The sequence below is a fragment of the Dermacentor albipictus genome, chromosome 1 (genome assembly GCF_038994185.2).
Source record: "Dermacentor albipictus isolate Rhodes 1998 colony chromosome 1, USDA_Dalb.pri_finalv2, whole genome shotgun sequence".
Classification (NCBI taxonomy): domain Eukaryota; kingdom Metazoa; phylum Arthropoda; class Arachnida; order Ixodida; family Ixodidae; genus Dermacentor; species Dermacentor albipictus.
The window spans coordinates 385194666-385218699 of record NC_091821.1 but is presented as its reverse complement, the minus strand read 5'-3'; the positions used below and the strand labels follow the sequence as shown (position 1 = coordinate 385218699).

The 24034-nt window shown below is 41.4% G+C and overlaps 1 protein-coding gene across 1 annotated transcript in view; it reads left to right on the top strand.

Annotated features, from left to right (window-relative positions):
* Positions 1-397: 397 nt before the first annotated feature.
* Mfe2 (peroxisomal Multifunctional enzyme type 2) overlaps positions 398-24034 on the top strand; it is a 46925-nt gene continuing 23288 nt past the window's right edge. Inside the window, exons 1-20 of the mRNA XM_065432438.2 lie at positions 398-598; positions 3827-3880; positions 5547-5654; positions 6253-6312; positions 6440-6508; positions 6605-6689; positions 7389-7453; positions 9169-9291; positions 11514-11630; positions 11949-12011; positions 12198-12260; positions 12821-12955; positions 13156-13319; positions 13544-13667; positions 15377-15619; positions 18358-18464; positions 18558-18644; positions 19386-19493; positions 19609-19747; positions 21657-21787. Coding sequence (XP_065288510.2) covers positions 547-598; positions 3827-3880; positions 5547-5654; positions 6253-6312; positions 6440-6508; positions 6605-6689; positions 7389-7453; positions 9169-9291; positions 11514-11630; positions 11949-12011; positions 12198-12260; positions 12821-12955; positions 13156-13319; positions 13544-13667; positions 15377-15619; positions 18358-18464; positions 18558-18644; positions 19386-19493; positions 19609-19747; positions 21657-21787 — 2097 coding nt within the window. The 5' untranslated portion in view covers positions 398-546. The remainder of the gene's footprint in view (positions 599-3826; positions 3881-5546; positions 5655-6252; positions 6313-6439; positions 6509-6604; positions 6690-7388; positions 7454-9168; positions 9292-11513; positions 11631-11948; positions 12012-12197; positions 12261-12820; positions 12956-13155; positions 13320-13543; positions 13668-15376; positions 15620-18357; positions 18465-18557; positions 18645-19385; positions 19494-19608; positions 19748-21656; positions 21788-24034) is intronic.

Here is a 24034-nt window from a genome sequence, read left to right as displayed (position 1 = left end):
CAATAAAAATGACATCAAGTGGTGAAAGGGAACAATTAATAAAATTCACCCGTAAATCGTATAATGACCTCCGTCCTGCCTTTTCATACACTACGGTGTTTTCCAACGCCAAAACATTCTGCGTGCCCATGACAAAACGAGCGCTACATCGGATGGAAACTGTAAAGAAATTAAATTACATGAAAGCAAATACTGTTTCTATGAGCTTCTGTGCGAATACAGTTCAAGAACGCAAGCCGATCGAGGAAGTTAACAAAAGTTTAAACGAGGCGCCAAAAAGCACGTGATAGCCATGTCACGTGCCATTCAATTATCTAGGGAGTTGTCTAGGTACTTTTGGAGTTTCTAGGTATTCTCTATTCTAGGCTAGGTACTCGAGGAACTCGTGTGGCAACCTTGTTTTTACTTGCGTCTGCTTGCACTGAGGAAGCAGCTGAGGGGCGCCGCGTACCTTGCCGGAGGAGGTCCGAGTAGGCCCGAGACAGGTTCTCTTTCGGCAGTCGACCGAGACCTGTCACTTCCTTGTGCACCTTGCTCTACGTCGTCATGGCGCTCAAGTTTGATGGCAAAGTCGTGGTCGTCACCGGCGCCGGGGGAGGTGAGCTGTCGAGAAGTTCGTCTGATTTTTCGCGAGCTTTAGCACCTAAATTTACCAGCTGATTCCTATCAAAACAAGTGGTTGCCAGCGTCAGTCGACATGGCCTTCGTAGAGTTTCCTCTTATTTTGATTACGCGCACAAATGCCTCGCAAGGTCGCACTGATGCTATTCAGCTGCGCAGAATTGGTGTAAAAACTGCCATGCGAAAAAAAGAAAAGATGTTGACCTTTATAGTTTCTACCCCTGTCTGTCAATGGTCGTGCACCGTTCCAGCGATAGCCCACTATGATTTAAAGCAAAGAAAAAGAAAAGAACTGCGCGATTCTTGCGGTGTAAGAGTTCGCTATTTAAGATGTGTCTGACGGGGAGCGCACTTAATTGTCTTTAAGTTAATTTGGGCAGCTGCGACAAAAATACGCGCGTAGTATTACGATGCTCGTCATAGCGTGGCCTGGAGGGCATTGTCCTGTTTAATGGTGACCTAGAGTACGCTCCGGTGAGCGGCGCTTTTCTGTTCGTGTCACTTCGCTTGACCCTAAGGGCATTACCGAAACGAACTGATTGAATATGCCCCACCGCAGAACGCCTCACTTTCTTTCAAGGCCAAATGACATACCTGTGGCGTAATTGCTTTGCTTGTTTCGTAATACGCGCGTTATTATGTGTCGATACAGTTACCTCACAAAAGACGAGCAGTGTTCTTGAGCAGTTAAACTGCTTAATTTGCTAGCGCATAGTAACGGAGGGTGGTCTTGTTCCTTTTATTCATTTCTTTCACTATTTTCTTCTTTTGTGTAAAGAGTACGAAATACTACTTCTTTCCTCTTAGCTGCAGAAGGACAGACAGTCCACACTTTTCCTTCAGGCATAGCTCATGCTTTGTTTGCAAAGTAAACACCGTTTTTTTTTTTCTCATTTCCTCATCACTTAGACGCATCTCTTCAATGCGCCTTCACAAGTATTAAATAAACACACCTCATATTGTATGTATTCACAAGGCAGCTGTTCATTGGCATAGTGACTTCCTGTTTCGCCATTTTACAAACCTTGGGCTGGCCTTTTCATGCATATATATATAATGCTGTTTTTGCACTGCAAAATATGTACTTGCTCACTGCCCTACCATGTGATTCTTGATTGCTTTTAATGTTGGTTTAGCTTGTCTTATGCACTGAACTTGTCCTGACGTATATATGGGCATGCTTTTAACACTTTCACGGTGGCGGTGTGTCTTTAATGCCGTTCCACCTCCTTGTGCGGGGCTGTGTCTCTGTCCTTACACGCAGAACATTAATTTAGGTTGTCAAATTCATAAAATAGTGCATGAGCAGTAATGGTGAGCCAGAGATGAACTATTGTCACTGCTGCATGTAGTAACCCATAGAACACACACACTCTAACGAAACATTGTAACATTAATACCTGACTGGCATCTTGTTTGTATAAGCATTTTGTAACAGTTACTAACACTGTTTCACACTCTATTGATGATATATAGCACTGGCATAGACAGTGTGACCAGTCTGCTGTGGCCTTGGCAGCAAATGTTATGTCAGGTTGCCAAGGCACCATCCATGACAACTACAGCACATATCAATAAGAATGAGGAAGTTGTTAACTTTGCATGCTGGAGTGTGGCATTTTAAAGACTGAATACAAAAACGAAGGGAAGGACAATGGAGTTTTATGCTCATGGGCAACTTTCTGTGGCAAAGAGTGGGAAGTTGCAGAGGCAAAGTGTACATGAGAGTGTTTCTGAAGAAAGTCCCCATTCTCATCTGCATTAGCTTAAGTTGCCAAAGAGAAAACATAAACATATTAATTACAACAGGAGAATAAGACAAAATACACCACTGAGTGTTAAATACAACTTAAATTTCTGCTTCTCTCTTCCAAGTTGCAGCAAATGTGAAATCATCGTACATAGAAGATTTCGGTAAATAAAAAGGCTGCCAGAATACTCGGCATAGTATTACCTGTGTAGAACGTTCTCCCCTGTAGCTTTTGCTTCATTGCCACACAAGTTTGTCTGTGAATATAGGCACGATCACTTAACAGCAAGTGATCCTGTGTCCTATGCTCAGTAGTGTATCGGCACTTTTGTTTACAATCAACAGGTAATCTAGGATATAACTAGCATAGTTTACGAGGCTGTAGAAAGAAACATTAAATGGCAGCTGACCTTTCATAGGTTGCAAAAATAAACCTGTTAAACATTTTGTATTTAAGATACAAACTTATTGCAGTTCAACGGATGTGAATATATGCTCCATTTTCTTTGATCAAGTCGGTGTAAAGCACAATGCTCTGTGAGCTCAAGGGCAGCGTAAAAAAACATGCAGCTTCAAAGCATTGTGACTTGTATGTTAAAATATTGCATAAATATCTTGCTTGCTCTAAATCTATCATTAGTCATTGCCATTGTGTACCTTCAAGAATGCAGTATCACATTTTGCAGGTTATGATTTCAACTGCTGTATTTCGAAAAGATGTGCATTTGTTCAATTTGCATAAGTTCAACAAATGCAAGAAATAGCTTGTGGTGATTATTTTCCCTCATGCACATCTCTAATTCCTTGAGAACAGAGCATTCATAGTGGGGACTGAACGCTTTTAACTCTAACAGCTCTTTCAGATTCTTTACTTTGGTTCACTCCAAGATGTCCTTGCGCTATTTCGTTAGGCACTGGCTTTGAGGACTTGAACTAGCTATGGCTAATCTTCAGCTATTGCCCTGTCACGAACATATACAGGTTATGTTCCACTTTCATCGTTATTTTATCCAGATTGCATAGACTGAAATATGCACTTCTTTTGCAACAGAGTGTGTCATTGTAACATAAAGCAGCTGTCCCTCTCCTATTTTCTTATTTTAAGAAGCCAAAAATTATTTAGTGGAAGAATGTCTTACCCCCTGAAGTCTTTGGCAAAAGCAACAGGAAAGAAAGGAAGGGTAGCATCATATTTATTTGATTATTGAATACGAGCTGCAGGTCTCATAGAAATCTAACCAAGCAGCTTCTTTATTACACTGTACTCAAATTTAAGGTTTTGTATATCTGTGAATACATTGTTTAAATAAGGCATAACTGTTGTTTGCATTCTATAATTCAGTTAACTGCATAGCAGGCCCTTAGAATGGCAGATAACAAGAGAAGTACCATGCCAAAATTTGTATTTCTTGGCCGTTAACAGTTTCCCCTGCACACGTACATTCTTTCTTGCAGGTCTGGGCCGAGAGTATGCACTCCTCTTTGCCGAGAGAGGGGCATCTGTCGTCGGTGAGTCCTTTCCCACCTTCCTTGAGCATATCCGTGCATGTCCTTGGTCACCCACCAAGCGAGACAGCTGTTCTCTTTGTATTTTATTTTCCAAAGCCCTGTTTTGCATCAGTTGTGGCAGTCTTGGGAGGAACCAGCAAGAACAAAAGAATTGTCACTTTCCCTTTGCTCTTGTGCAATTGTGTCTATGAAGGAAGCAGATTGTTCCTTCCTTTGCTGCAGCCTCTCTTTGTTACCCCTATTCCTTTTGCTGCAGTAATGCCAAAATTACAGTAATAATTTGTTTAATGTCCATTCTTAAGTATGACCTCTGCTTTAAGTATAATACTGGGGGAAAAAAAACTTTGCCCTAGCAGTAGAGTAAGTTAATGACGCCAAAAAGGGATGAAGAATATTAAACGAAAGTTTTTGTAATGAATTATCACTGTTTTTCATCACCTGTGCAGCACATGGTGTCAACCAATGGTCATGAGTCTAGATTGCACATGATCCAAACGATGTCAGGATTTTTTTAAAACTTGAGTTGTTACACGAGTAATTATAGCACTATAAGTGGCCTATTCTGGTATACTATAATGTCACCCCTTTTTAAGCAGGGTGACATTTGTGTTCCTGTGTTGCTTGTGTAAATCTGTGCCTTCATTTTAAATATTACTCATTGAAGCATTGTAAATAAAGATATGTCAAAGTTTTAATTGATCAACTTAATTTCAAATTGCTTGCCATATTTGATAACAGGTTTAGCTGTATGTATCCTTTTTTTGCACTTCACCCATACGAAAATCTAAAATCTTAGCAGAGCATTATGCATATGCATGTTTTGCATATTACATTGTCACAAAGACTTCTAGGAAACTCTGCTCTTCCTTGTCATTGTCTCGGCTTCACTGCAGTGAATGTGAAATAGTAGACTCAACTGTGCACAGCTTTCTGCAAATATAACTCTCTGCCATCAAGGTACTGGAGCATGCATTCAAACGCCCCCGTAGATGAACATCCTTTCTTTTCCCTGCCTCTTTTTGGGAAAAACCTGAATTTTAATTCATGCCAGAACAAAGTAGGATTGCATGCTGACTGGCTAGTGTTGGGTCCATTGTACACAGCTGTATATCTTATGTCAGCCTCTCTGATGTATGGCTTATAACATTCCATTGTTGAAATGAGATGAATGAAAAAAGGAGGCAAGGTGCAAACAGGAGCTGGAAAGCTCTGGAATGCAATACATGTGATGCAAGAAGTGCATAACATATATACTTGTTACATATTTTCTAAATACCTTTTAGTAGTCATAGAAGTCATAGGTAGGAAACATTGTTACATTAATTTCTGATAATTGCTTTCTTTATGCATTCCTATAATAAGAGAATGAAGTTGAATTGGGTGTCAAGCCATATTCATTGTATTGAACTTGCACAACAATGTATCTTTGCTAAGTATGTAGCCTCCTACAGATGCTTTTTGAGGCATGTGCACTATGTAAAGGGAGGATGTATTTGGAGGATGGAGTGAAGGAGGAGAAAAAGTCAGTTTGTTTAAATCATAGTGAGCATTGTTGGGGAAAATTCAGGAAGGCCGCATCTTGGACCACATGAGATGTTTGTGTAGGCAGCCACCTCCGTTTGCACATGACCATGTTTGCTTCTTTTTACTTTTTTTACTTTTGCAGTCAATGACTTGGGAGGATCTCGGAGCGGCGAAGGGAAGTCCAGCTCTGCTGCTGACAAAGTTGTTGAAGATATTAAAGCAAAAGGAGGCCGAGCCGTAGCCGATTACAGTAAGCTGCTGCCTTATTTCTTATTTAGGGGAGACACTGCTCCTTGGGGCCAAAAATATGCCCCAAAATATTTTCGTGTTCTGTTGCTCCAGGTTTGTATCGAGCATTTACTTTTCCCTAATTGGACTGCTGTATTATCCTTGATAAATTTAACCTTTGCAATAATTATCATGAACATGTGGTTTTTCCCTTTCTTTTTCAAAATGGCGTTTTCTTCCTTTTTTCTTTCTTTTTTTTCTTTTTGTCAGAAAGGTAAACAATAAGAGAGTGAAGTAGGTCTTAAATATGAGAAGACGTTATTACAGTAGTACATCAAATCTTATTATATAATTGAAAACTCTGATCATTCAACATCATTTTGATATGCCACTCTCCTCCCTAACAACTAGCATTTCACAATGATCTCACCTTCAGACTAGTCCACTCAACAAGCATAAATTTCTGTCAAAATACATACGGTATGCAGATGTGATGAAAATGTGCCCATGAATAAAAAATGTTTTTTTAAGAGTTTTCCCACTTACTGAAACTAAAGAACAAAAAAGAGAGAAAGAAGTCTTGCATATTTTGCCATTCATTGTTTTTCTCTCCCTTGCAGATTCTGTTGAAGAGGGTGACAAAATCATCAAGACAGCTATAGACAGTTTTGGTCGTGTTGGTTAGTCTGATTTGTCCACCATTTTCTTGTCCATTGCTGCGGACATTCCAAGGGTGTCAACCTTCATTTGAAGATTAAAGTTGAGTGCTGTGGGGGGGTTGTGCTGAGCTCTAATCTTTTCTTTCAGATATTCTCATTAACAACGCTGGCATTTTACGTGACAAGGCATTTGTCAACATGACTCCTGATGAATTTGGTGAGCTAAACCTAACTTATCAATCATATTGGCTTACTTCCCTTGTCTTTTTTATTCTACAAGTTATGTAATAAAAACATGTCTTATGCTTTGCAGACCTGATTCACCGTGTGCACCTGAGGGGTTCCTTTCTTGTCACAAAGGCGGCATGGCCATACTTTAGAAAGCAAGGCTATGGAAAGTAATTGCACTTTTCTCTACATTTTACCTCAAATGAGCTCATTGAAGCTGGTTGGCAAAATTTGTGCTGAAATTTTATTTGCTCATGCTTAGTAGTGTGCATGTCATTATGTTGATGCATGTCTCAATCTTTATTATCTAAACATACAGCATGATAACGTGCACATTGCAATTTTTTACTCAGAATGCCCTATCATTGACCACACAGCATGTCAGTCAGCACCTTATAATGGCAAGAAGTGGCGAGATCTACGATAATATGTGTAAGCGCCAAGAGCACCTTCCAGTTTTAAGGCAATGTACTGTGCATTTTGGTTCAGGCGTGTGCACATGTCCAGCCTTTGTGTGCTTGTACATACTGTCGCCTATCTGGCCGGCCACTTCTCACCATTATAAGGCACTGACATGCCATGTGGTCAACGCTCGCACGTTTTGGTTTAAAAATTGCAGTGGTGTATGTTGCTCAGCATGGGTAACGAATGTACACAAGGATAGTCTGCTTGCTAAAGTTATGCAGAAGCACTAGGCATTCCAGCTGATTATATAATGCTCTATGTGCATTGTACCATCATGTGTCTAGCTTCTTTTTTTTTGCCACTTTTCTTATTAGTGCATTCTTGTGCCTTTCTACTGTCTTCAGGCACTTATGAGGTCATCTCCTGATCAAGTGTTGATATTTCTGCTCAAAACACATTTTCAGGGTTATCATGACAGCTTCAGGAGCTGGAATCTATGGAAACTTTGGCCAGGCAAACTATGGCTCTGGTAAGCTTATGCGTAGGGATGTTGACAATATGACAGTTACCTTTGAAAAATAATTGGACTTTACCATGCATACATTTGAAGAGAGTGTCACTGCGGTCTTTACAACAATAAAAACCAGTCTCGCTATGTAGCCATGACTAAGGCAACAGATGTTTTACTACCTGTGATGGTAGTCAACAGATACCCAATGCATGAAAAGGACACTGGAAAATACTTGTGATAAGTGTATTCAAAAACCCTTGTAGCACTGTAGGAATGTGCACAATACTATATGCACACCATTCACAAGTGTGTGTCAGTGTGTCACTCTTATGTTCTAGAGACACTCTAATGCTGACATTTTCTAGTACATAGTTCCACCACTCAGTGGCCCTAGAGCCTTGGTGCTGTGTTAACCTTGAATCGCTTCTCCAGACTGTCCCACTGATACGTGGCACATCAACACCCCTTGGTTGGTAGCAAGTCCAGCTTCAACTTTGCCTATTTTTCAAACACAGCCAATGGGCCTGATGCCTTTGCACATCCCTCGTGCCCTGTTTCCAGCCTTCCATGCTTGCACCAGCCTCGGGCACTATGCAACGTGCTCTACTTCAGTGTAGATCAGAGCAGTGTAAATTGACTACGTGTCATCGTTTTGTTTCCTCCACTCACTGTTATGACAGAGTTGCTTATTTAGAGTAATTTGGTTACTTTAAAATCATGTTTCAATTCTGATCACTGTTAGCAGATGGTATTATCTGTACCACTGTCAGAAGCATTGCAATATTTTGCAGTTTCAGAGCAACTTCGCTTCAATATTGCTGTGTAGAGCTGATGTGGATAAGACTTAGTTAGCAGTGGATACGATGCGATTGTGTTTTTCTTTTTCTTTTCACTCACTTTTTATCTTTTCATTGTGATTTTTATTTCGTTATAAACACAGCTGACTATTTAAAGAAGCCATATAATTGAGGTGCTTTTATTTAATTTCTCATAGACTTGGTGCAATTCTATTAGGCTGAACTTGTAAAATAAAAAAGTTACCAAGGCCTCCTCCATGTCAGTCTGAAAGAGAGTCCGCTGTAACCTCTGTATTTTTCATGTAGCATAAATGCAAGTAAAAAAAAATGAAAGCGACAAACAGGGAACAAGCTGTGCACATCTGCTGGCTTTGCATGTCTGTGTACCTTGCTTTTGAACTTTAGAAGTCAATACGAATCTCTTTGGTTATGACTGAAGTTAAAACCTGTACTAAAGGAATACTTCAGGTATGCAATAAATTAAGGTAAGGGTAGGGGCTACCACCCGCCGTGGTTGCTCAGTGGCTATGGTGTTGAGCTGCTGAGCACGAGGTCGCAGGATCGAATCCCGGCCACGGCGGCCGCATTTCGATGGGGGCGAAATGCGAAAACACCTGTGTGCTTAGATTTAGGTGCACGTTAAAGAACCCCAGGTGGTCGAAATTTCCGGAGTCCTCCACTACGGCGTGCCTCATAATTAGAAAGTGGTTTTGGCACGTAAAACCCCGCAATCTAATCTAAGGGTAGGGGCTACCCTTTTGGGACTCTCTCGATGCTTGTTCTGTACGACGTCATCACATTATGGCAAAGAAAACTTGCAGTTGGAGGCTGAGCTTTTCCTTGTTGTTTTCAGTTTAGCAGATGCACAGCTGTGTCAAATTTTCTGGATGTTCTGAATACATTTGTAGTTTACTGTTTCTCTTCATTACTCTTCAGCCAAGCTTGCCTTGCTTGGGCTGAGCAACACCCTGGCCATTGAAGGAAAAAAATACAACATTGCTTGCAACACCATTGTGCCACTTGCTGGATCCCGCCTCACCGAAGACATCTTCCCTCCAGGTCAGTATTTTCTAAATATCTATGTGTTTAACCAGATCTGCTGCTGTAGTTGATAGCTAATAGTCAATATAGCTAATAAGGACAAGAAATAAAACCCACAGGAACAAAGACAGCATGTGGGAAAACTGGCGTCCTTATTTGTATCTAGGGACACATGTACAGAAAAGAATGGGAAGTGAACAAACACCTTTGATAGATCTGAGTGTAGGGAATTGAAGCGGGTGTCAGAGGCAAAGCTTTCTTTTTCACTTTGTTTATAATAGCCGTGTTTATTAGCAACCTTTGCATTTATCAAAGATATGTACAGTCGAATGCCATTATAAAGAAGTGAATGGGACCTCCAAAATCTTTGTTTTTACAGGTCACATTGTTGTAAAGGTTGCACACGGCACAGCTCACGGTAGAACTGGGACAGGATTATTCCCGCGTTAGACAGGTCATTTCATCGTAGAGGCATTCATTCTAGAGGCACTCAAGTGTACACTTATTCACTGCATACTCACTGCATGCTTATTCACTGCATGCTAAGAAGTATTCAAGTTGTTAGACTGGGAAGGATTGAGAGTGAGGGTCAATGGAGAGTATCTAAGCGACCTGCAACTTACAGATGACATTTTCCTGTTCAGGAATGATGGACATGACTTGCAACAAATGATTTAGGACCTTAACCGACGATGTATAAAAGTAGGTTATAGATGAATATTCATTCGACCAAGGTAATGTTCCGTAGTCTAGCAAAACGACATGATATCGTGATTGGCATTCAGCCCCTCAAATCTAGGCAAGAGTACACTTCTAGGCCAATTAGTTGCGGGTGATCCTGATCATGAGAAATTTACAGAATATAATAGAAATGAGTTGGAGCACATGTAGCAGGCATTACCAAGTCACGACTAGCAGCTTACCGCTATCTTTGAAAAGAAAAGTGTACAATCATTCTACTGGTGCTAACATATGGCACAGAAACTTGAAGGTTAACAAAGAAGCTTGAGAAGAAGTTGGGGACTCTGCAGAGAGGGATGCAATGAAAAATTATAGGCGTAACATTAAGAGACAGGAACACAGCGGGGTGGGTTAGAGAGGAAACAGTGGTAGCCGTTATTCTAGTTCACATTAGGACTGGACAAGTAATGTGTATGCCAAATAACTGTTGGTCTGTTAGTGCCAAAAGCAGGAAAGCATAGTCAGGGATGGAAGAGATCTACAGGCGGTATTCTTTGGCGATCACTCTTAATCGTTTCACAAAATTTTGGATGACTCGGCGCAAGACAGGTCTACGTATACAGCCAATAGCGCTGCTGTAGCTGTGCAGAGCACACTATCCTCGCATTGTGCCAAGACTGCTGTCAGCCGTATACTTCATGTCCAGTTCCCAGTCTCAGTAATCACCCGAGAATACCGCCCTAGGTTGTGTGATAAAATTAAAAAATTTACAGCCACAAGATAGTGCCAGCTGGCATAACAGAGGGGTAATTAGAGATCACTGCAAGAGTTCTTCATCCTGCAGTTGGTCATTAATAGGATGATGTATTTATTTTATGTTCCTTTCTGTATGTGTCTGGTGTTAGGCTGCTGAGCACGAGGTCGCGGGATCGAATCCCGGCCACGGCGGCCGCATTTCGATGGGGGCGAAATGCGAAAACACCCATGTACTTAGATTTAGGTGCACGTTAAAGAACCCCAGGTGGTCAAAATTTCCGAAGTCCCCCACTGCGGCGTGCCTCATAATCAGAAAGTGGTTTTGGCACGTAAAACCCCATATATTATTATTTCTATATGTGTCCTATACCGTGACGAAAGGCATCAATGGGTCAGTTAGCCGTACGTTGCCTCTTCATTACAAGCTTAGCTTAGCGCGGATAACTAAGCTTGTTCTGTTTATGACATATTTTAGAATGTATGTGGTGCTGGTTTCATAGCATTAATTTTTATCTCATGTTTATTTCTTCATGTGCATGTCTTTCATTTTATTTGAGACACCATTTTGAATGACAATACCTGTTAAAGCAGTGCAGGCTGACATGCAATTGTTGATTTGGGTACCAGATATATCTGAAAAGACTATGATTTTTTCTACACTGGTGCAAGCTGACTAGTATTGTCTCAAACCTGACTAGTCTACGCTATTTGCACACTAAGCACCTTCATGTCCACCGATTACTATAACCAATGTGTGGTTTTCACTCCTGCCACAAGCATTTCTTATGCTTTTTCTTCTGCAGAGATCTTTGAGAAGCTCAAGCCATCTTTTGTGAGCCCAGTTGTTGTTTGGCTGTGCCATGACAGCTGCCCTGAAACTGGTGGTGTGTTTGAAGCAGCTGGGGGCTATGTTGGCAAATGTGAGTCTGTTTGTGTGCAACCTGTGCACATGCTTGTTTTATTCTCACACCTTGAAGTTCTGAAACAGGGTTATGGAAATGAAAACATTGTCATCAGTAGTCATACAGCAAAACACAAAATTGTGTAATTAGGGGTAACTAATTTCTTGTTTCCTGAGGGAATTCTTTTACAAGTTGTTTCTTTGTTTTCTTAACAAACACTTACTTAAGTTTAACAGAAATGAGAAGCTGTATGTCCTGTGCTAGCATTTAATTGTGGAAATGAAAGCCAAATCTGTGATCAAGGTTTGCTGATTGAGCATGTATGTTTTTTTTTAGATCAGTGGTACAGATCAGCTGGAAAAGCTTTCATCGGTGAAGATTTTATCACACCTGAGAAAGGTAAGGTTCCTAAAGAAACAGATGTTCAAAGAGGGCTTCTAGGATTGGAGCATTCCTGAAGCTGAATGGTGAATGTGCAAATGCACTATCATGTGTGTGCGTGTAAAACCTAAATCTCCCTGTGCTAGACTGAGGAATGCTTTTGTGCTTTGCATCATTACCTAATGTACATTCATTTTCCTCTAGTTCGTGACAGCTGGTCGCAGATTACTGATATGTCAACCGCACAGCCAATGGCTTCCATCCATGGTATGTACTTTAGAGCCAGAACACATTTTACCTTGTTTGTATTATGCATGTGGTGTCAGCTTCATAATGAGTGTGAAAGCAAGGTATATAGTCCTCTTGTGCCTACGTCAGTGACAATTAAGTTTTCAAGTGCAATGATTTGTTCTGCATCTATGTGATTTCATCTTTAGATAAATTCTCTAGGAGCAAGGAAACGCCACTATGCTGAGTTGTTAGTACAGAAATAATGGAATTACACCGCCTATGCAGGGAGTCATTAGCAAATAGCAAACTAGGTGTACACACACTCTAGAAATGTCATTGTGACAAACTCAGTTTCGGGGTCTGCACTACTCATAAGATACTGCTTTTAATAGCTCATTGGTTAGGCATAGTAGCCCTATGAACCAAAATTAAGGTCTGTAGACTTTGCTGAGCTTACTAATATGCATGTACATTTGTTGTTGTCATTTTGTTTTTTGGGAGGAAAGGGGGATGGGGACTTGGATACTTTGCCGCTAGTTGAATTGGATTATCTTGGGCGCATTGTGTGTATCTGACACCTTCTCTTTCTGTTTCAGACCAGACCAAGTCTCTGATTGAAGTCCTGTCTGGTCAGGCACCGTCACGCCCTGTCGTGTCCACAACACCACCTGTCGATGACCCTTCGGTGTTTGTCTACAACCCTGACACAGTCATCTTATATGCTCTTGCAGGTAAAGTGAAATATCTTTGTGAATTTCTCGCCGCGAGGTATGCACTCGACTGTAATCTTTGTTCATATGCAAGTGCACTTTAGGATATATTGATGTTACGAGCATCTGAGTGGTAATGCTTGGATTTCGTTGTGCAAGGTAGAATTTGTGCTGTAGCATTGTCTTTCTTAAGTGAGTGTCGGTCTCTTTTGCACGTTCAGTCGGACTGTCAACCCAGGATAAAGATCACCTCAAGTTTCTTTACGAGGGAGCCGAGGACTTCTCCGTGCTACCGTCGTTTGGTGTGATTCCTGCCATGCCAGCTGTCTTTGGCTGTGTTGCTCAACACGAAGAGACAAGGAAGCTTAACATTGACCCTACAAAGGTAAGGTTTGCTGTGTACTTTATGATGCAGCTTCTCAGCTAACTTTCTTTTCTCAAGCGAACCATGCTTTCTGCCCAGCTTCTTGTCGATGCTGCCGGTTAGGTTTCCTGTTGTGCTCATTTCTTTACTTATTCATATTGCAGAAAAGTGGGAAGAATCACTTATTCTTCTGCGGTCCTGACATTTCATATAATTTCAACTGTGTGTATATATGTTCTGCATAGATGCTTCATGGGGAGCAGTACCTTGAGCTGCTTCGCCCGATTGCACCATCTGGTGTCCTGAAAACTGAGGTTCGGGTTGTTGACGTCCTCGACAAAGGTTCTGGTGCTGTGGTAATTGCGGATGGTAAGCCTGCTTTATTTTTTGTATGCATTAGGCCCTTGTAAGCAGCATTGATTATTCTTAAAGGAACGTTAACGAAAAATGTAAATTCGAGCTAGGTTGTAAGATTAGTCTTCCGTAATAAAGAATTCGTCATTCGTAGCGAGAACAAAGCCTTTGTAAGTGAGAAAATGACAAAAATGGGAAACCACAGTGGTGCCACCTCTTGTGGGCTATGGTACTTCTCATGCGACGTCAGCACTGGCTGACTCATAAAGTGGCATAGGAGGAGGTCATGTGGGTATTACGTCAACCCGTCCGTTTTGGTTTTGCGCAGTTCAAATTGAAGCGCAGCAGTGTAGTTTTTGGTGGCCATTTCCTAAGCAACAAAGTGATATGTTGTCCCAGAGAAGGAGATAATTGACTTCTAGAAGAACAAGCTATCGACCTGTCTCAACTTAATGTTTTCTTTTAGTGTCTCTTGGAGAGGCAGTAAATGTTGCACAGGTAACACCTTCAGACATGCCCCATTAACATATGTATCATTTGTGCATAAATTTGATGTTGCAGTGCTTGTCATTTGGTAAGATTGCCAGGTTCAGATTTACAGACCTGCAAGTTCAAACATCTTTCAGGGGTTTGCTAACAGTTCTTGTACATATGGAAAGCTGTGCTTTTTATCTTGTTCATCTCTAAAAAATTTGCTTCTAGTGCATTGAACTCACTTTAGTGATCCATGAAGATTCTTCATAAGAATATGGGGGAAAGAGCTACTCTGACTTCTGTAGAATTGAATGCACAGAAATATAATGAATTAATATTAGCAGACCTTCTTTCTTGTTATGCCTAATGTTTCTTGGACAGCATTATCATCAACTGTTCAAGCATTTCCTTTTTCATTACAGCTGCTGTAGTCATACGTAGCGATGTGCCCTATGCTAAATAGAAAATTAGGCAACAATATCGCCTCTTAAATATTATAAAGCACAGGCAGTGTTTAAAAGCTGAATGCCCACAAAGCTTGGGCATACAGCCTAGAATTACGAAATTGCTATTCATATTGGTATACCATTCCACCAACACAGTGTTGCACTTTCTTATAGGCTTCATGTCAAAACTATGTGGAAATTAAGTCTTTTCATCAAACTTGGGCATTGTTAAGTTTAAGGTGAGCATAAGAAGCATTTAGCTATTGTTTTCATTGCAATAGCAAGCTATACCTGGTGTCTGCACTGATTTGTGAAGCATTTTGTCTTAAACTCCTGTGCGTCATGTTTGCTTCTGAAATGTGTAATGATGCAAAATTTTATTTCTACGGCAAGTTATACCTAGTGTTTGCACTGGTTAATGGCATATTGCTTGAAGCATTTTAGGTGTCATGTCTAACCATGCAAAAGCAAAAGGCAGAATGCACAAATATGTGAACTGAAATGTCAAAGGCAACAGCCATTATTCACCAAATGTATGCTAAATTGTGCCACAGTACCACGTTGCAGCAAGGAGGCTTCACTAAGGTGCATAATATTTGTGCCTTGCTGTTACACTTGAGGCTACAATTGATGACCACTAGCATGTAGGTCAACAGCACTACTATATGCAAAAGAGACCTGAACTTTCTATTGCAACCCTTATCAGTCAGTTTTATGCAAAGAACCTTTACTTTCTTTTTTATCCCATGGGTTTGGGTGCTTTGACCTCAGTACACATGTAAATTTTCTGACACTACCATGCAGCGGACACATTTGACGAGCATGATGAGCGTGTCATCCACACCCAGTGGTCAACATTTTTTGTTGGGAGTGGAAACTTCGGTGGCAAGAGAACTACTGACAAAGCAAGGCCCTTGGCGAACATTCCAAATCGCAAACCTGATGCCGTTGTCGAGGAGAAGACGTCCCTCAACCAAGCCGCACTGTATCGCCTTTGTGGTGACAAGAACCCCCTGCATATAGACCCAATGTTCTCAGCCGCTGGAGGTGAGCCATCATTACCTGAGCCACGATTTTTTACTGTTTTGTGTGTGCCCTTCAGGGGAGTTTGCATGTGAGGATGAAGACATGTGGACTGAAGTTACTACATAGCAAAAGTTTAATCTTGTTATAATTTGCTGATTATGCAGATAGAAAGGTTGCACTAGTTTGCCGTCATTCCTGCAACCCTTCCTTTCTAGCTTTAGTCACGTGACCCACAACTTCAACAGAGCTACTAGTGTGATGGCTACATATTGATTAGGGTGCTGTGGATGTGTGGCTTCTGAAATTTTGGATAAGATCCTTAGTGCACCAGTGGATACTGAATGAAGAAATCTTGTCTCCTGGCTGATCTGTCCTGTTCATTCTCCCTCTGCATTGACTTGGCTGTAACCTTCACTTTGTGAATTGTAGGTTTGTACTGTGATCTGAAAATTGTAGGGTTGTACTATGATCTGATAGAATGAGATCTTGCTTTCAACAGCAGTGTTTTATCATTTCTGGAAATCACAAACCTGGCGAGACAATACACACTATGAATAGTAAAACAGCTACTTGCGTCAAGGTACACTGGATTCAAAGCCATTCAGCGAACCCTCACAACATTGCTGCTGACCAGCAGGCATGCTGCCCTCCTAATCCTGATCCTCCACCTATTCCCCTCCCACCTCAACCCCGTAACTCGCTCCGAGCCCGTAAAAATTTTCTCCGGCAGGACACACGCGCTCTTATCCCACCATGTGTCTGCTCCCTCCCCCTTCACTTTACTAGGGCAGAGGAAGTTGTGCTTAGGAGGCTTCGGGCCGGGGTGGCCCTTACACCGGCTGTTATCTCAAGGTGGAACTGATTGCATTTACCACTGGGTGCTACGTGTCCATACTGCTCCATTCCTGTGATGGAAGCAGATGCATACCACCTAAAATTGACATGTACTGGTTTAAAATCGGAGCGCTCGCGTCTCCTACTGCAAGCCGGCCTCTGCTACAGTGTGACAACCAGTTATGACCGCTGGATACATGACAACAGATTCCACAAAACACTGCTTCAATTCATACACAACACAGGCCTCACAGCACACATATAATACACATATACGCACCAAGAATTATGCCTTAAAAGCAAGTCTTTATCGCAAAAGAAAAAAAAAAAGCTGGCACTGTTGTCGAGTAGAAGACATCAATCAATCAAGCTACACTTTATCACCGTTATAGCTCCCACGCAATGTGAGAGCTGTAAAATGCCTAATTAACAATGTATACTGTACTTTCACCTCTAAAGCAAGTTATGAAGTTGTGGAATCTAACTTGTTAGTGCGTGCTAAATTCATAGCTTAGGTTAAAATCTTATCTGTTTAACGAATTTCATCTAGGGTAATCATTGTATTAGACAGGTTAACTGTACAGTAAAAGCTCGTTAATTCGAACCGCAAGGGGAAGCCGCTTCAGTTTGAATTAACGAAAGTTCGAACTAACGAAAGTGAAGGAGAGCAACAGTACACTGCGATTTGGAAGCAGTAGGGCATGTCAGAAATTTGGCGTGTGAGAAAGTGATGGCGTGTGCCGCGGGCACACACCATCTTCAAGTCGAAGCTCTGGGTCCGACTGTGCCACACCAGCTATGTCCACCGAAACGAACGTTAGCCGAGGCTTAACACTATCACAATGATTCGCGACGGCCGATACCTCCTAAGCTGAAAACAGAGGTGCACAACCGATGAAGACTGCCGAGACAAAGACGCTGAACATGTGAAGGTGGCGAAGGCTCTGATTCATTGGTTCTTGATTGCAAGCGCAGCTGCGACGTACTTGGTTCGCTGTGTTTTGGTGCTTGCCGTGCCATCTCCGCACAACATTAGCAGCTGTACAAGATTTGCAAAGCCTCCGAGATTCGCAACGGGCAAGAAGTCTTGGAGTTTTTGTAGAACGGAGAGGCGGCAGCCGCCACTGCCTTCTGGCTGACCCCGCGTCGGTTAGATTTTTTTCCGATTTTGCCTTCTCTCGCCATTCTCTCCGTTTCGGAGGCAATACAGCCTTGTGTGTAGGCAGTACGCGCTTTTCTCTGGCCGTGTGCCAGGTGAGCGTAGTTCGAATTATCCGTGAGGGAACCTTCTCGCGTTCGAATTAACGGACTTTTTTATACATAGACTTCTGTGGAGCTTGGCCGGACTAAATCGTACAGTTCGAATTATCCATAAATTCGAATTATTGAAGTTCGAATTAACGAGCTTTCACTGTACTGTTCAAGTTCATAATAATTGTAAATCTAACCTGTTCGTGCATGCAAAATTCATAGCTTAGGTTAAAATCTTATCTGTTTAGCGAGTTTCATCTAAGGTAATCATTATATTAGACAGGTTAACTCTACTCTTCAAGTTCATAATAATTTTATGGCTCAGTGATATGACATATGTATAATTCCTGGCACTTTTCAAAAGTTTAATTTTTAACTTTTTTTTTTTGGTTTGAAGAATAATTTAGGACTTGATTCACATTTCTGTTTTCATCAACTGGGAACACTCTGTGTATATGTTCACTGCATCATGTTATACTGTTCAGACATATAGCAGTTGTCTAACTAGAACTTCAGTGTAGCATTAACATCCCCTTACGAGCATATATTCACAGCATTCAGTGCTCCAGTATGTGCTTACTATAAAATTTTCTTTTTAACACAAATGCATCAGTGTTAACTTGGTGAGCTTAATGCATTCTGTGTTGCTCTTGCTTTTCTTCACATGTTCACAGGTTTCCCTCAGCCGATCATGCATGGGCTCTGTTCATTCGGCTATGCAACGCGTCACATCCTCAAGCAGTATGCAGACAATGATGTGAGGAAGTTCAAGTCCATCAAGGTAACTGACCTACGTGTTTCGTTTTTCTTGGTGTACATACCATCATTAACTTCTTGACTTTCTGAGGGTAAATAAATTATTCTCTCCCACCAGGCTAGGTTCACAGGGCCCGTTGTACCAGGCCAGTCAATTCGAACAGAGATGTGGAAAGATGGCAACTGCATTATCTTCCAGTGTTCGGTAAGTCTCTGCCTGTGCTTTCCTAAGGGGGGTCCCTCAACCGTGTTTGCAAAAATTTTTCTTCTTTATGGATGGTTCTGAGGCACTACCAAGGATCATTATCACAGGGAGATTTTTTTTGTTGAAGGGCTATGAATAGCAGAGTTGCAGGCGAATGGGATCAGTACAAGTCCATGCTGGCAACATTTCCTCCCTTTGCTGTTATTTTTCTCTTGGTCTTGTGCATATTCACTGCAAACTACCAGCAAAATGAGGATCTCGTGTTGAAGCATTCTGTCATGGTGGCACTTCTTTCTTTTTGTTTTTGCTGTGTGGCAAATCTGCAATACTGGTCATGTCAATTCTGCATGCTCTGCATGTTATTCAATGTCCTGCATTTACTCGCCACCTTTAGTGCCATGCACCTGCTGGATGTAGATTGAATACTGTTGTTATTGTAGTAACTGTGAAGGCTGACTCAGCCATTGGAGAGCAAGTGCTAACATTTGTCTGAATTCTTGGGCAACCCAATATTGTGTGAATGTTCTGCACACTGTGATTGTTCATTAAGAATGCCAGCCTTGTTAGGTTTTATTTGACATACACAGGTGTAACCTTTTGAAATAAAAATACACTGAAAACTACTGTACACAATCACTGTTCTTGTAAATGTTTTGATGCTGTTCTGTGAAAAAGCTTTCAACAGTAGATAACAAAGCTTGAAGAAAAAGAAAAGAAAAAAAGCAACTTTCCTCCCTATAGGTACCTGAATCAAAGAAACAGATCATCTCCGGGGGATGTGTAGAGCTTCATGATGTTGCACAACCACCACCTGCTGTTCCTCAAGCACCTCTGGGATCATCACTGGAGGTAAGGCTCCTAGTTTGGTTGTTTGCACTGTAATGCTTCTATCCATTCTCACCGATTTGCATATACTACACAGAACTTGCACATGTTGCAGTCTTGTTTTCGTTTTGTATTGCAGTCTGACATAGAGTTGAAGTCTGACCTCGTGTTTGCTGGAATGGAGGCTCGTGTGGAGGACATGCCTGAACTGGCCTCAAAAGTCAAGGCAATCTACGAGTACAACATTCTGGTCAATGGAAAACCAGCAGCTGTCTGGAGTATGTGCTTCATGAATGCACCTTTGTGTTGCCATCACTACACATTAGCTAGGGCACTCTCTGATGTTTCTATGTGCATCTAGAGAAATCGCAGCATACAACCCTGGACACACTTGGAAGGAACACGGAATGTGAAATTGTATGCCACCTTTAAAAAAATGGATTGTTAAGAGCATTTCAAGGCAACTTGCATAACTATTCGGCAGTTCTGTGCAGCACTGCACATCAAGGTACTGTTGGGTCTCATTAGGGGCGTAGTTAATTTTGAAAATCAGATTTGCTCTGAAAACTTTAAGTTACAACTTATTATGAATTGACATTCTTCTTTACAATGTTCAGTGGAAACACATGCATGGTTCAGGGAACTCAAACTAGCAATAGAAAGGTTTTCCAGTAAGTGTTGAATATTACTTGTATACCTTGAATCTCAAGCTTCTGAGAGACCCTAACTTTCTGTCTTCTGTGTAATGTGCATCAAAATATTGATAAAACTGCATAGTAGTGCCGTACTTGCAAAATGCTATAACAAATGTGGCATATAAAGCTACAGCCTTGCATTTATGGGCTATTGTCCGGACTCCATTAACAATTTGTCTTTGTATGCTGCCTGAAAATTTGTGTGTAATGTAATGTGTTCTCGAACAGATGTATAGAATTAAAGTTTAAACAGTGCATCAGAGTCTTGGAAATTAGTTTTTAATTGTTATATTAGATTTGCTTATTCCTATTGACACATGCTGCTTCCTTTACCATTTGCAGCAACATTCCCACTTTGCTTTATGCATTGTTTTGTGACGTGGGACAACCTGCCTTGGTGGCATAGTGGCTTTGACGTTACATTGCTAAGCCTGAGGGTGTGGGATCGTATGATTGAATCCTGACCACTGCGGCGGTACTCCGATGGGGGTGAAATGCAAAAACACTTGTGTACTATGCATTGGGTGCATATTAAGGAACCTCAAAGCAGTCAAAATTAATCTGGAGTCCCCCACTACAGCATGCCTCATAATCATGTTGTGGTTTGGGCATGTAAAATCCCAGATTATTATTATTTTTTTTTTCATTAGACACCATGACATCGTGTCGGGTTGCCATGGTTGCTATCCCACTGAATTTCCTACTGTTGGAAAACTTGTTTTCTGTTTCTCTCTGCCACTGCCACTATTGCTGCCACATATGAATGCAGTGAAATCTCAATGGTCTGAATTTAAAATTTAGTGGATCCTTAGAAAATATATCTGGGACTCGTATGATCAATGGATTTGGTGGGAATGCTGAAGTAATAAAAAAATGTGTTCTTGTTTACTTGCTTTTGTAACATTCTAGTAAAGAAATTTTCTATGCCAATAAACTTCAGCTACCTCGGTGTTGCTGTAAAAACCTTTACAAAACACTAGAAGCATATGATCATGTCATTTCTTGCATTGAGCATGCTACAGGCTGCTGGAAGTATGGAGAGCAGTACCTGTAAATGGGAATTGCTCATTGCTCTCGTAGCTGCTTCTACCATCAGCACTAAATTGTTCCATGTTTTCATTTGTTAACTACATACTGCTCTATCATGCTCAGCTTGGGCTAATTCACTGTTTTTTGAGACCTGGAGCATCCACGACAGTAGTATGTAATGCATCCCAGAGGAAACTGAAATTTTTGTGATCCTGAAGTTTGTGTCGGAACTCGACATGTAGCAGTTCGCTCGTTCCAAAAGGGAAGTTGTTTCACACAAGAAAAAGTAACTTCACTGCATTCTTAGCATGCATTTATCTTCTTAAATGGCTTTTAGATCGTCTTCAGCTTCAGTGTATGCATGCATGACACTTTTCCTTGCCACTTGACTTTCTTCAACCACATTGTGCTTAACTCACTTCCCCCCTTAATTCTTCTTTTTCGTTTTCGCAACACTTTATAGCCTTGGATCTGAAGAATGGCAAAGGAGCTGTATACAAGGGCCCTCCAAAAGATGGCAAAGCCAACTGCGTCATTACCATTGAAGATGAAGATATGTTCAACATGGCAGTCGGGCAGCTGGACCCTCAGAGGGTGTGTATGAGACCAGAAGCAGGATACCTCCTTTTCAGACACACTGTCAAAGCAGATTATCTGATAAGATGAGGAGCTCGGGAAACATTATTTATTTTGCCATGAACTTTGTTGTGCACTTCTGCTGAGCTGAACTTCTGATAAGAGAGATTTCCAAGGTTCCTTCAAGTTTATCTTAAGCAGAGTCTACTGTGTTCACTGCTTGAAAAGCAGTGCATGTCATCCAAATTCTAGTCCCACAATTGAGTCTACTTCAAAACCAGATGTCTTGAGTTACATGCCTGTGCTGTATTCCTAGCGTTGTTTAAGGTTTTTGTGGTGGGACATGGGATATTATGCATGAACGTGAGACCAGATAAGCAAAGGCCTCGCTGTTTCATTTTTTGAACTGCTTCTGTATTCCAGCTGACAAGGCAGGGTTGTATTTAATAATACAACTCTCAGCCTAAGTACTAATATGCTGAACAACAAAGGGTAACCTCATTGCCAGTTGGGGCAGAAATACAGTTCCAAATGAGATATTCTTTCCTTTTGCTGTTATGTGTCTGCCATAATGCTGTTATTTTCATATACCTAAAGGCATAATGATTTTACAGGCAGCACTACTGCATAGCCTTATAGTGGTAATTCAAAGTTTGGCTAGGTCTGGGTGGTTTGTTGATCGAATAACATTTTAGTTAATTGATCAATTCAATAATTGTAATTGTTTGGTCACATAATTTGTTTACATTGTGTGAGTCAAATGATTCCTAAATAACCTTTAAGATTTTGCCCAAACATATGTGAAACTAGTTTCTTTAAGTCGCCCACTTTTTGTTGCAGCATGAGATCAAGTGCAGTTTACTTTGGAAGTACGCTCAGACATTTCAGTGCAAAAAATAAAATGCTAGCAAAGAACTAGCACGATATTTATACTACAGAATAATGCAACATCTGTAGTCTGTGTTTAAGAAGTCGGGTGCAATGAAATAAATTCTCATGACTAATTCAATCAAATTTTGAATTATTCCCAGCCTTACAATAAACTGGCAATAGTTATCCATTGAAGAGGAAGGCAATGTTAGGTTTGAAAACACTGATTAATCTTTAATTGTGGTACAGTTGAAGAGATCAAACCTTTATACAGTGAAAGCTCGTTAATTCGAACTTCAATAATTCGAATTTATGGATAATTCGAACTGTACAATTTGGTCCGGCCAAGCTCCACAGAAGTGTATGTATAAAAAAGTCCGTTAATTCGAACGCGAGAAGGTTCCCTCACGGATAATTCGAACTACGCTCGCCTGGCACACGGCCAGAGAAACGCGCCTACTGCCTACACACAAGGTTGTATTGCCTCCAAAATGGAGAGAATGGCGAGAGAAGGCAAAATTGGAAAAAAATCTAACCGACGCGGGGCCAGCCAGAAGGAAGCGGCGGCTGCTGCCTCTCCGTTCTACGTAACCTCCGAGTCTTCATGCCCGTTGCGAATCTCGGAGGCTTTGCAAATCTTGTACAGCTGCTAATGTTGTGCGGAGATGGCACGGCAAGCGCCATCGTAACACAGCGAATCAAGTACGTCGCAGCTGCGCTTGCAATCAAGAACCAACGAATCAGGGCATTCGCCACCTTCACATGTTCAGCGTCTTTGTCTCGGCAGTCTTCATCGGTTGTGCACCTCTGTTTTCAGCTTAGGAGGTATCAGCCATCGCGATTCATTGTGATGGTGTTAAGCCTCGGCTAACGTTCGTTTCGGTGGACATCGGTAGTGTGGCACAGTCGGACCCAGAGCCTCGACTTCAAGATGGTGTGTGCTCGCGGCACACGCCATCACTTTCTGACACGCCAAATTTCTGACATGCCCTACTGCTTCCAAATCGCAGTGTACTGTTGCTCTCCTTCACTTTCGTTAGTTCGAACTTTCGTTAATTCGAACTGAAGCAGCTACCCCTTGGGGTTCGAATTAACGAGCTTTTACTGTATTACCTCAGCAGCTCGAGATAAGTTTGCTTAACATTCTATACGCCCCTAAGCAAGGAAAAATTTCACTTTACTGAATTTTGCGCAGGGTTAAGCTGCCGTTGTTATTGCAACATGTGTGGTAGGATCAGGTACAATTATATTGGGTGCGTGAGGTATTTGAGAAAACTATTCCTTATCGCCATAGACACCAGCAGGCTCATCATATCTATAGGCATGTGGCTTCTTGTTGGTTGACCCCTTATCATTCACACTGCACAGTTTGTTCAAAGATGGAAGCTTATAGGT